This window comes from Excalfactoria chinensis, chromosome 12, assembly GCF_039878825.1.
Source record: "Excalfactoria chinensis isolate bCotChi1 chromosome 12, bCotChi1.hap2, whole genome shotgun sequence".
In the NCBI taxonomy this organism is placed as follows: Eukaryota; Metazoa; Chordata; class Aves; order Galliformes; family Phasianidae; genus Excalfactoria; species Excalfactoria chinensis.
Genome location: NC_092836.1, coordinates 9,017,252 through 9,030,024, shown reverse-complemented (window position 1 = coordinate 9,030,024; position 12,773 = coordinate 9,017,252). Strand labels below are relative to the sequence as shown.

Below are 12,773 nucleotides of genomic sequence, written 5' to 3'. Positions count from 1 at the left end.
TCACATGGCATCATGAAGGCACTGCAGAAGGAGCAGAACCTGGCCAGAAGTTACTCAAAAAAAAAACCTGAGCACATTGGCTGGCTCAGAGGCTGAGGATGACACAGTGCACAGTCCCCAGAACAGCAGCAGACATGGGACCAGTGAACAACTCCCACCCTTTGGCAAGGAGGAAGATGCAATGAAGCTTGTCCACCAAATCCCATTTTCATTCATACACCAGGGCAGCACAGAGCCAGATCTTACTCTTAATGGCACAAGTTCCTGACTCTGATTGTATTTTTATTTTCATTTTGCAACTGCTCCACAGCCCTGCTCACCTTACTGCCAAATTTATTCTCCCCAACATTACCAGCTCTCAGCTTATAGCTCCATTAGGATACACCAAGTGAGCACTCATTACACACTGAGTTCGGAAGCTAAAGAACTGCTGGGGTGAAAACCACAGCTCCTCCCATCTTTCCAACATCATTTCATGAACAACAAGAAACAGCAACTGAGGCGCAATTAAGTGGGATCATCTCTTCTTACATTGGCTATGCTAAATAACTTTAAAGGCCATTTTGGGACTGCTACGCTGAGCAATCTAATAGTGATTTAACAAACACACACACACACACACACACACACACACACATTTTATATATATATATATATATATATATATATATATATATATATATATACATACACACAGATAGATAGATTCCCCATTCTTTTATGGTTTCCAGGTGTTGGGACCAATTTACTTCACAGCAATTTCTGAGCCTTTTTTTCCCCACACCTCCTCCCCACAAAAACCTGCAGCTGCCAACTATGTTGGCATCTACAGCAGCGAGGAAACGAATTTCCCTGTGAAGCAAATTCTTCCAGGATGAACTGAATGAAGGCAGAGCTCATAATTGCATGTTACTGAAAACATTTCTCATTTAAAAAAGAAAAAAAAAAAAGAAAGAAAAAAGAAAAAAAAAAAAGATATTTTTATCCACATCTCCAGTTGAAAATTGCTGGGAAAGATGCTTTTGAAAAGCCATCATCTCCAAGCATGTAATTATCAGATCCTTGAACAAAAACACACGGCCAAAGAAAAACAAAAAATACTTTCATTGAAATAAAGAAAAACGGGGTGCAGTAATTGTTTGGAATGGAAGGAGGACTGCTGGGAGTGGAAATTCACATAACACCCTGTCTGATAGCACATGTCTCTGAAGTTACCAGGCTGATCTGAAAAATCCAGAGATTAATAAATTTGGCTGCTGAGAACATCAAGCCTGGTTAGTAATTTGTCTTGTTATGAACAGAATAATAATATTAAACTAAATATATAAATAAAATCAGAAGCAGACTGGCAGTCAGGCTGTCACTGAACCAGAGTTTCCTAACTCCCACGTAAGCATGCTTGTCTTGAAACTGTATTCTGCCACCTCAAACAGACAGCCATACAATGACCTGGGGGTCCTATCCCATCAAGGCTTAAGACCATGAACACCCTGATGGGATTACTCACATGCTGAAAATTATGCAGTAGCTGAACTGACAGCTGAAAAGAGCCTTAAATGTTCTTATGCCTGGTAGCACTCAATTGTCAATTGATGAACACTGCTAAGTATTTATTTTAGCTCTACTTTCTCTCCTTCAGTTCTCCAACACCATCTCTTTCTGATTATTAATACTTCTTTCCCATTGTTTGCAACACCTACCCATGCATAAACATAAACATATAGGCACCTTCCCTCTAAGTTGCCCAGCACCTTTTTCTGACCTCCCAAGCAAAATTTCACATCATCTGCTTAAGGATGGAAATTGTATCATAAGCAACAGACATTGGCATCTGCATGCCGGTATCACAGAATCACTAAGGTTGGTCAAGACTGCTAAGAGTCCAACCCCAACCCACCCCCACCATGCCCATAACCATGACCCTCAGTGCCACATTTCCACAGTTCTTGACCACCTCCAGGGACAGTCACTCCACCATCCCCTTGGGCAGCCTGTGCCAGTGCCCAGCCACTTTCTCTGAGAAGATTTTCCTAACAACCAACCTGAATCTTTTCTAGCACAACTTACATCCATCACCTCTTGTCCCACTGTTACCTGTGAGAAGAGGCTGACCCAAAATCAAATCCTACATACAGACAAATCTTCAATACACAAAAACTCTTTGGAGAGTGGCTACCCTTGGCTTACATGGATTAACAAAGTAGAATAACCATTATAAAGAGTAATGAACCCGGACAAAAAGCCAGAATCCAGGTGTAACACAGCGCATGAAGTCAGTCATCTACTACAGTCACTTGTGGCCCGAATGCACCTATTCCAGTTGCAATGAGATTTGGTTCAGCCAGTTGGCATGTGAACTCCAATAGTCAACGCTGGAGAGAAAGCCTAACAAGCATGTGCTCAACTGACACTATGGACCAATATCTCACATAGCCAAAAAAAAAACTTCAGAGACCTGGACATCAAAGTCCTAATGCCATCAGCAGGTATTCTTCATATCTCATGGAGGGTGGGTAGGATATCACAGGACAGCAAAGGAGCAAGATGTAGGGTCCAACTTGGGAAAACATAAAATAAAATGAAATAGAAACAGTATCAGAGTGGAAGCAGGAGAATGACAAATTTATCAGCTTATCTTCAGTTCCCAGAATGGACCATCTGTGTGTGAGGTGCCGAAAGAAAAGAAGGAGAACTAACCGGAGTCCTGGATCTACCACAAATAAGCCAACAGTAAGCCCACTCAGCTTCCTTCTATAACACAGCATCATTTCTGGGTAGGCAGAAAATGCAAGTTCTTATATCTCAATTTTAGAAATGCTTCTGACACGGTTTCACATGCTATTTTTATAAGCATGTTTGGGAAGTAGGATACAGATGATTATAAAGTGTACACAAAATTGATTGGAAAACCACACACTGAGAAAATTCATCACTTACTCACAATCAGAAGGGACAGATGTATTAAATGAAGTTCCGTGGGGCCAATCCCAGTCTGGAAAGGCTCCAGGTTTTTACAAAATGACCTGGATGACTGCAGAGAGATTGCTCTTATTAAGTTTGCTGGTGGGCACCAGTGACGAAGGACTGAAAGCAGGCTGGAAAACAGATTTTTGAATAAGCTGGATATGACAAAGAATTTCTTCTCAGAAAGAGCAGTTGAGCGCTGGCACAGCTGCCCACAGAGTGGTGAAGTCACCATCCCTGGAGGTGTCCAAGAACCATAGAGATGTGGCAGTGAGGAGCACGGTTCAGTGGCCAGTACTGCTGGTAGATGGATGGTTGGACTTGATGATCTTAAAGGTCTTTCCAATCTTAACGATTCTATAAATCAGATGCTACGAAACTGGAATGATCCAGAAAGCAAACACACAGAGGTGCATCCAAGTTAACAAAACTGGGCAGGAATAATCAAATTAACAAGTTCAGGATGGAGAAAAACAGATCTAAGTGACAGTTTTGCAGACAGACTCTTGAAATACTGCAGATCACAAATGAAACAATTCCACAAACACTGCAGTGGGACCTAGAAAGATGGATATAGCCTGGGAAGTCTGTAAATCCTTTCTTTTTACCCATCTTACAAAGAGCCTCACCTTGAATGCAGGGCCTAGATTTGGGTACTACAGCTCAAGAAAGGCAGAGAACAGACCAGGTGAACTCAGACTTCTCTAACTCTCCATCCATTTTGGCTCAAGGAAATTAAAATCACTGTGATCCAGTTCCAGACCCCAGGAGCTGTCTTGGTACACACACCCCTGCTTCTTTTCCTCTTAATCTTTCCTTTTGCTGCCACCGAGGCAAAGCTGACAAATGACGTAAACAGGTTGATGAGCAGGAGTTATATTAAATAGCGCTATTGTGATAAATTCTTTCATAAGAAAGATAAAATCTTTCTTCATAGAAGATTTGTAAAGATTTCCTCCTGTCTTATTCTAACTCCACACTTTAGTTCTCTGTCCTTTCAGACACTATTTCTCCCTGTGTTTGGAAGCTGCGCTGATCTGGGGCCATTACAAAGAAAGCATAGAACAAGAAAAACCAGCAACCAGGAGGAGGCAAAGATCTATTAGATCTCTTTCCACGGTCATCCTCACCCTGCAAATAAGGGATGCAGCTTGCAGCTCAGGAAGAAAGCACAGGAAATGGGCATTGCTCTTCTTCAATATCACTTACACTAAAAGCACATTTTCTGAAGGCAAAACAAATAAAAAACACAGAAGGACATACTGAGCTACTGTATTTCTTTCTTTGCCAGTTACACATAGGAACCTCAGTTAGTCACTTGCAGCAGCAAGAAGATTGAACTGGCTCTGCTGCTCTGCCTACTCCTGCAGTGATCCTGCAATAAGGATTAACTGAATGCAAAGTTTACTAGAACAAAATATAGAACTTCTCCCCACACTTCAGAAAGGCCGTAAGGCATTTCAGGAAAGTCCTACAATTGCAAGAAGGATTTGATTGTCGTGTCTTTTTTAGAAACACACTATGAAACACTGAGAAACCAGCTGAGTAGCCATGAGAGCTCAATTAAGCCTCAGCAAAATCAAACCCAATGCACTGTGATCAGTCCCCCTCAAAGTTTTTTTCTGTGCACAAGGAAAAGGAGGGATGGCAGAGGCAAAACAAAGACAACCATTATTCTCTCTCTCCATCTTTGCCCTGTGCCAGGTGCAGAGGATGGCTCCATTTATGGGATGAAGACACCAGGACCTACAGGCAGCTGAAAACTCCATTAGAAGTTTGGGGCTGAGACAAAAAATATTTCCCATTCATTCACTCAATTTGTAGCAACACAGCAACCATGGAGACTTGCATGAGTGTAGAACCGGATGCCTCTGGTGGCATGGAACTGGACAAATGATTCCCCTCCACAGCTGGGATTCCTCTGGCACAGCCAGTGCCAGCCATCCCTGAGCTGGGGCCCACTTTATGGCTCAGCTCCAAGAGCAATGGAACTCCTGCCAAGCTGATTTTTGATCTTTCTATGGAACAGCTGCATTCCTATCCTGCTAAATCACATGTCCGGGCTTCTCCTGCCTACTGGGACTCATTGCCATGGCCTGGACAGCTTTGAAACAAGCCCCAGCCCCCTGACTACTCACTGCTGTGCTGCTACAGCAAGTGCATACTGACTGCATCTAGTCACCATCCATAGGATTAAGCAACACAACCAGAAGGAGATGCTCTGAACCTGGCTTATTTCATCTCCCAGATTCAGGGGGGAAATAAACCAATTTTCTAGAGTTAGGTTCATGTTTTAGGGCATCAAATATTTGTACACCAAGGAGAGCACAAAGTCAGTCCTACCCTGTTTCAGGCAATGTAAAATGCTCCCAAAACTACAAAATTACCTCTGTACTTCCAACTCCAATGTCTTTGCTTTCAGAAGGGGAACACTTGCAGCAGAGCAGAACAAGCTCTATGCAGTATATTTAGCTGCAACAAGCAAAGCTACAGCATGCAACAAAGTACCTGAACATCACACTCAGCTGGAAATAACAGAGCCTATCCATGCTGGAGATCCTAGGGCCAGGATCTGGTGCTTGTGCCCTTTGCAGAGATGCCTTTCTACACTGATCTACCCACTCTTAAGCAGAGGTGAAATGGCTATGTTAGATTCCACAGAAAAAGCAAATAGCCCACTCCAGGCTTCCAAAACAGGAGTCAGCATCTCATTGAAATGGCAGATGTATAGCTTATGTAGCAGTGTATTACAGTGGGGGGGGGGGGATGTCAGCAATCCTACTATGTTCAGCAGTCCCGTACCTCCCATTTCCCTGCACCAGCCCTCTTTCTACAACCACTGCTGAATGCTCAGCCCATTCACATGCTCATCTTGAAAAAGAGAAGAGCTACCATTAGGCTTCACTAAAATAGAAGAGCTGTAAAGGCTCCGCAGTATTTGGAGTCTGGGTCTGCTGATCCTCCCAGCCCAAGGCGGTGAAGGCAGGAAGCAGCCTGAAGGGTGCTCACAGTGGTCACGGAGAAATTCTTTCCAAAGAAACAGAGACACATTCTCAAAAATCAAAGCAATTAAGTCAGAGCTCGGATGCAAAGGTTTGGATTTGTAAGCCTTCCCCTCTGCTTTGAAACTGTTAGTGGTATTTAAAGTAGTTAAAGGAAATAAGAGAAGGGGGAAACAAAAAGATATACATATATATACACACATACAGACGCGTATATAGGGTCACTCACCAAAGTCTGATTGCAAATCCTTTTTCAGTCCACAAAGCATGTCTGCTATTAGCTATCAAACCATTCAACTAACTGCAGCAGGCACTCCTTGCTCACACACCAACTGCCCTGGGATCACTTTTCTCTGCCACCCGCAGCAGTGTGGGGCTGCAGAACACACACAGCTCCTCGCTTCAGCGTAGGGACAAAAAGAGAAATCGTCCTGGACTGCAAACAGTCCAGTTTGCACTCTGAAAATGTTGCAATCCTTCGGAAAGAAACGTCTTTACATGGCTCCCAAGTTCTGTATGGAAATAGGAAATGAAGGCTACGGTCCTAAAATCCCGTGGTGGTTGGATTGGATCAAGTGGCCATCAGGCATTGCAAAGCAAAAGTTAGGAGCGCAGTGATTAAAGGGAACAGCTGTTTGGAGGGGAGGCAGCCAGCCAGCCCTGGCTCCGGCAGATGCAGCGAATGCAGAGCGCTTCATTCCCGGCGGCATTGCCCCTCGTGCTGTGTCGGTTGGGAGCAGGCAGCATCCCACGGAGAGCTGTCAGCCCACAGCATGAGCCCTTCTGGGGCTTCCATGGGGATCTCAGGCAGGAGGAGAATTAAAAAGATAATAATAATAAAATAAAGTGGGAAAAGGGGGACAAGAAAAAAGGCAGCAGCTGGTCCTGCGGAGATACGCACAGAGCTGCGTGCAGAGCCAGCTGCAGAAGTTGGCTGGCGGCTGAGCCTCCAAGTTGCAGCAGCAGAGGAGGCTGCGGCTGCAGCGCTGCCTGACACACTTCCCTCTCCCCCACCCCCTCTTGGCAAGTGCTTGCAGAGCCTCCAGCACCTTTCAAGGCAATGTCAAGCTGCTGTCAAAGCATTACGCTGCCTCCCAAACACATGCCGGGTGCTAGTAAGGGAGCATAAAGCTGCAGTCTTATGGCCTGCCTGCAGCGCTTTCTGAAAACTCAGCTTAACCCTTTCTTAGGAAGGGCAGAGCAACCATCACCACACATGCATGCCCTCTGCTGGGGTCTGGACAAGCGGTGGGGCTTTGGGGCAATGCTGGGACATGGGGACAGGACAGGATGCTCCCTGTTTTACCCTCAAGCAGCTGGTCCTACACTAGGGGTGGACACAGGGCACTGGACTGGAAATTGTTTCAATAGACCAGCATCTGCTCCCTTTGCTGCACTGAAGATGCAGTGAGATGATCACCCTCAGATGCCTGGCAGGGCAGGCAGCAAAGCTGCAGCACAACACAGGTCCCCATCAGTCATGCTGTAAGATACAGACTGCATTTGCATTCACCAGCCCACATCTTGCATCCAAAAGGCAGCTTATCCATAGGCACTGCATCCCCTTTGGAAACTGACATCACCTATAGAGGCAAGGTTGTATGCACAGATGGTGCAGGAGGAACACAGCAGCACAAAGACTGTTTCTTTAGGAGGGTCAGATGAGTCTGAGTCTACTTCAGTGTTTGGTTGAATGTGGCCAAGAGCTTGGAAGTTTTGAAGGAAACCTCATGAGCAAGGCACGAGGTTAGGCCTTGTTTCCTTAGGAAAATGAAATCTGGATAGCTCAAAAGGGCCTGAATACAGCTGGTTGTGCCAGCAGGAAGCTGTGCAAAGCTGGGACCCCATACTCAGATTGGGAACTGGAGGGGTTTTTGCTCAGATTGAAAGGCTCTAACATCTCTATTTTGGTTCAAATTCAGCTCTTTCTTGTATAGATAACTTAAACAAAAGCAATAAAATTACTAAGTGAGGAAAAAAAACACTTCCAAAAGAGATATTTTGGTCCATAATTTGTTTTTAAGAAGTTGTTCAGTCTGACAATAGACCTAATTAGTAATTGAGCTGAAATTTGCAATTAGAAGTCTTTTCACATGGCTATTAATGTTTTTCCTGCAAAGAAATCTCATCTTAAAGGAAAAAAAATAAAAATAAAAATCTGCATTTGCACCATAAATACAAGGATAAGATGCTAATTTGAGACCAGCACATTGCTTTGGATGCATGAATTGGGTGTCTCCAACAGGATGTTTTAAGGCAAAGCTTAAAGCAATCGTTTACACTCACACCACCATAGAAACCTTCTCAGAATATCTGCTGCATCAAGAATCACAGAATCATCAAGGTTTGAAAAGGTCTCTATGATCATCAAGGCCAAGCCATCCAGCTACCATCAATACTGCCCACTAATCCACGTCCCTGTGGAAATGGCAGGAGAGGACAGGTCTGCTACACAGTTGTAGCTGCTTTGGGTTGTGATGAGAACTGGGCAGAGGTGTCCCATCCCTCTGCTGCCAATCAGAGAATGTAGAAGCACTTTGGAATTTCCAATCCAGAATTGTTTGTGGCCATTTGCGGAGCTGGCACAGCTTGCTGGGAGCCCAGAGAGGCGAGAATAAAGATGCTTACTCTGTGGTTGCTGGCCAAAACCCATAAACACAATGCTTGCTTCCTGTTTCAGGTGGTAGTATATTAAAACCGGCTGAAGTGAAAAGCTTGAGTCTCTCAAGGGGAAGGAAAAGGGCACCTATACACAATGAAAAAATTAGGCAGCCAGAAGAGACTCATTATGACATCAAAATATATAGGTGCCATAAAAGACCATGAGGCATCAACCTAAACCATCTGTTTTTCAACAGTCTGTACACTCTACCTGTTGGCATTAGCTTTATGCTTGCATGCCCTGAACTAAAAGCTATCTAAAAAATGCTCACATGATATCCACTCTATTAAACAAGCCTCACCTAAAAATGAGTTACTGACCCAAACACCGTGCCCATTGGAAACAGTAGATTTGGGGGATAGGGGTAGCCACACAAAACAACAACAAAGAACTCCATTTGGTTTTCTTGGCACGCACTGTTCCCCCATAAAGAGGGCACAGAGAATGCTTTCTGTGGTTTATATACAGTGTAAAAGCTGGAACAGCTTCCAAGTGACCCCTATCGGAAACTACCCTGCTATATACGTATGTACTAGCACCTGCTTTATCACTTCTTGCACCTAACAAATACTGCACTGCTTTTGAACTTGTTCTCTTTCCCCCAGAGCAAACTTTCAGGTCCTCCCACAACTTTGGTGGGAATGGAACTGGAAACCTCACATGGCCTAAATTGGTTGGGCTGACATTTACAGAACACACTTTTATGCAAACAAGACAGCACAGCCGAAGGAAGATTACAAGCTGTTCAAAATGTTAGTGATTTAGTCCACTGCTTGATGGATATTTGTTCCTGTGACTTCAAGCATTACTTATTTAATCACCTCTAAAAGCATCTTCATCAGAAGTCACAGGACTGTGTAACGCTACCACAAGATCCTGCAATGGACCATTTAGCACTGAACATGCTCTGAGCCTGGGAGAACACACAGAGCATCTTACATCACTCCACATTAGGAAGTCTCAGGAGGCTCTCTGAAGACAGCTGAATGAACATAATGAACAGTCAGCCAGAGAAAAACGAGGAGGAAAAACACCCAACCACACGCACTTACAGCGCTCTGAGAAACACCAAAGTTCCAACTGCACACAAAGATCACATTAATAGCAACAGAAATTGCTTTGGGTTAGGGGAGGTTCAGAAGAGACTGACGCAGATGCTTGCTATTTCTTTTAAATTCAGATCTTAAGTAGTGATTTTACATTGCCATCCCTTTCTCCCCACCTACTTCTTCAATTTACAAATGCACCCCTACACATCGTGGTCTGCCTTGCGCTGCAGTCATCTCTACCTGCCCATCTCCCCCTCAAGGCCGGTTTCTGGCACAGCAGACTTGGTGCTCCCAGGTCTGGGAGTGCTGGTTTTAATTGGGAACTTCAGCCTGGCTCTGCAAAAATCAAGAGGTCTAAGGAACGTATCCCCCCTCCTTTACTGATTTTGGGCTACAGCTGATGGGGAAGAGGAGGAGGGACAAAAAGGTCTATTACCCTCTTGGTGGAAGAGATTTCACAGCTGATTACCCAACTATCCACTGGCCCCACACTTGCTCCATTTCATCTGCTCCAATTTTCTATAGCTGTGCTTATTCAGAAACCCCAGACAACAGCACAGCAGCCCCAGGCTTGCAATGGGGGCTTTTCTTTGGCCTACGCAGATGCCCTGTTTTTAGGAAGCAGACTCAAAATGTAACAGTTCTTTACTTATATATTTTTATGGGAAGACAAAAATGGACTTTTTAAAGAGATTTTTTTTTAAGAAATCTGGAATTTAAACCATTTCATAATGGAACCAGAGGAAGAACTCTTTGATTATTCTTCCCTTTATGTGTAAATTCCACCAGCCAGTCCTAAACATTAACTTGTTATAGATAAAAAACACTGTGGGATACATTTACCCATCCAGTAAGCAATCAGAGCCATCGCTGCACACATAAACAGTGCACAGAGATGGAGAACGTTGCTAAGGGTAATTCCAAGACCCCCACCCATCCCCTTCATCTCTAAACACACTAAAACAAACACTGTATATTTTTCTGCTTAACCATTTTCAAAAGAGCCATCTGCATCCATCTTCCCTGACAGCACAGTGGGGAAGTGGTGGGGGAGAAGTCAGCAGTGAATGCCAGCTGCCTCTTGGAGCTCTGAGTAATGGGAAGAACCAAGCGCTGCAGTGACCCCTCCATGGGACACCAGCAATCTGGCACTCCCCAGGGATACATTTTGCCCGTGCACCAGCATCACTGATCTATCTGAAATGCACGTTAAAGCAGCACACTTCCCATTCAGGAAAGAAAGCCAAAATCAGCAGTGATTGGATGTTCCAGTTTTTAAAACCCCAAACTCTTAATCTCTTCCCAGTCACCAGTGTCCCCCAGGCAGCCTCCCTCTCACTCCCTCCTATGAGCAGGGAAACATTTCTTTCCATATTCCATGTAGGCATAAGCACAAGCACTTCCACTTGCTAAAACTACAAACAGTGTGTTTTCTTGGGGGAAAACATCCCAGTCCTCAGTGAGTCCATCTCTAGGACAACATTGATTGTTTCTCTCCAAATTGTTCTATTCTTTTTCATTGCAAGACCAGAAACTACTCATAGTCTGCAATGGCTCAGCCCTTTCTTTTTTGCAAGCATCTATGAGACAATTGGTTTAGCTAGAAGATTTTTAGCTAAACGGAGAAGCAAAAAGGTGCATCTTGAGTCAAAAGGAGTCGAGAGTCATTCCAGAGCCACGCCTGAAGCTGTGCTCTTGCACCACTTCAAAGCATTTTCCAGATTTTGTGGGTTTAACCTTAATGGTTAACCTGCCTCCTCCCGGCTATTCCTCCTGACTGCCTCCTTTAGCTAAGACTTCAGCTGGTGAGCACATGTTGTACAAACAGGCCCAAAACTCCAGTATAAGAAGCTCAGACAAAAAGAGGTACTGCTCTGAACTATGGGGAGCAATCACACTTCTGGGTCCTTCACTTAAATCCCTGCTTCATGTTACTCAAAGGCCAAGAGAAGCAGCCCTCAGGACAGAGTGGAGCACACCTTTCCCCATTAATGCTGTATATACGCTATGCAATTATTTTCTTAATCACTGAACATAAGGGGAAATCCCACCATTTATCCCAAGCTGTGGATTTCTGGATTTGGATATTCAGAACAGGAATAATTCAGGGCTGTAGACTCCAGTGCTGCTAAGAGAAACAGTGGAAGAGAAATAGGCTGAAGCAAAGTGCAAGACCCCCTACTGCCCAGCCTGCCCTAATGATGCAAAAGAGCTCATTTGGAGACCTTGTTAGCGGAGGTCACTCCAATAAAACTGCATCTCAGCTGTCTGATGACACAAGAGAAATTATTCTGAGCACACACAGAAACAGTCCAGCAGGGAAGTGAGCAGGAATGGAGGAACCACAGCAAAAAGCAGAGTCACACTGCAGAGTGAAACCAGAACACTGAGCAGCTCCCACCTTCTGGGTTAGTAGGGACCAGTGCTTTAGCATGAGCACAAATTGTTTGCAGCTACCAATCCAGAGATCTTTGCAGCAGAAGACTGGGAAGCACTCCTCTTGCTCCAAAAATGTTTGGCACTTGAGCACAAAGCCTCCCTCCAGTAGCAGCCCTATGGGCTCTGGCACATCTCACCCCAAAGAGGAAAGCAATGCAGCACTACAGCTTACAGTGGCCAGAAGGACAGGTCTGAACACTGAGCCAATATTCAACATCACTCCTCTCTGTGGAGGGAAAACCTCTGCATCTTCCCTTAAAAGATATCTCCTGGCACCAGTATTTTCTGAGACAACGTTGCCAACACACAGGGAAAAATAAGCAAGTGGGTCATAAGTTTTCACAGTTGTCACACAGTTTCTTTTCAATGAGTAGCAGTGTAACAATGCATTAACAATAAATGAAATGCCATGTTAACACTAATTTGCATAGTACAGAGCCTCAGTGCTTTGCTTCCCATATTCTCCTCCAAACTCTCCTGACCTGCATATGAATCGAGATGAAATTTAATTGCTGGGGCATCCAGCAGAATCATTGAATTCCTGCTTAATGAGCCTTCATTTGTACTCTCTTGCATCAGATACCTTCTCTCCAAGGTGCTGTGTTAACTAGCTGAGATGTGGAATGTTTTGCAAGGCTATTTTCGTATGCATTTTGA

At 44.4% G+C, this 12,773-nt stretch overlaps 1 protein-coding gene across 7 annotated transcripts in view; it reads right to left on the bottom strand.

The window, feature by feature from the left end:
* GRIP2 (glutamate receptor interacting protein 2) overlaps positions 1-12,773 on the bottom strand; it is a 218,783-nt gene that overhangs the window by 60,589 nt on the left and 145,421 nt on the right. The window contains exon 1 of one of the 7 annotated variants that reach the window (XM_072347254.1): positions 6,196-6,902. The exons of the other annotated variants lie outside the window; for them this stretch is intronic. Within the exon in view, the coding sequence (XP_072203355.1) occupies positions 6,196-6,235 (40 nt within the window). The 5' untranslated portion in view covers positions 6,236-6,902. Of the gene's footprint in view, positions 1-6,195; positions 6,903-12,773 lie in introns of those variants that run through there. 7 annotated transcript variants of the gene reach the window in all.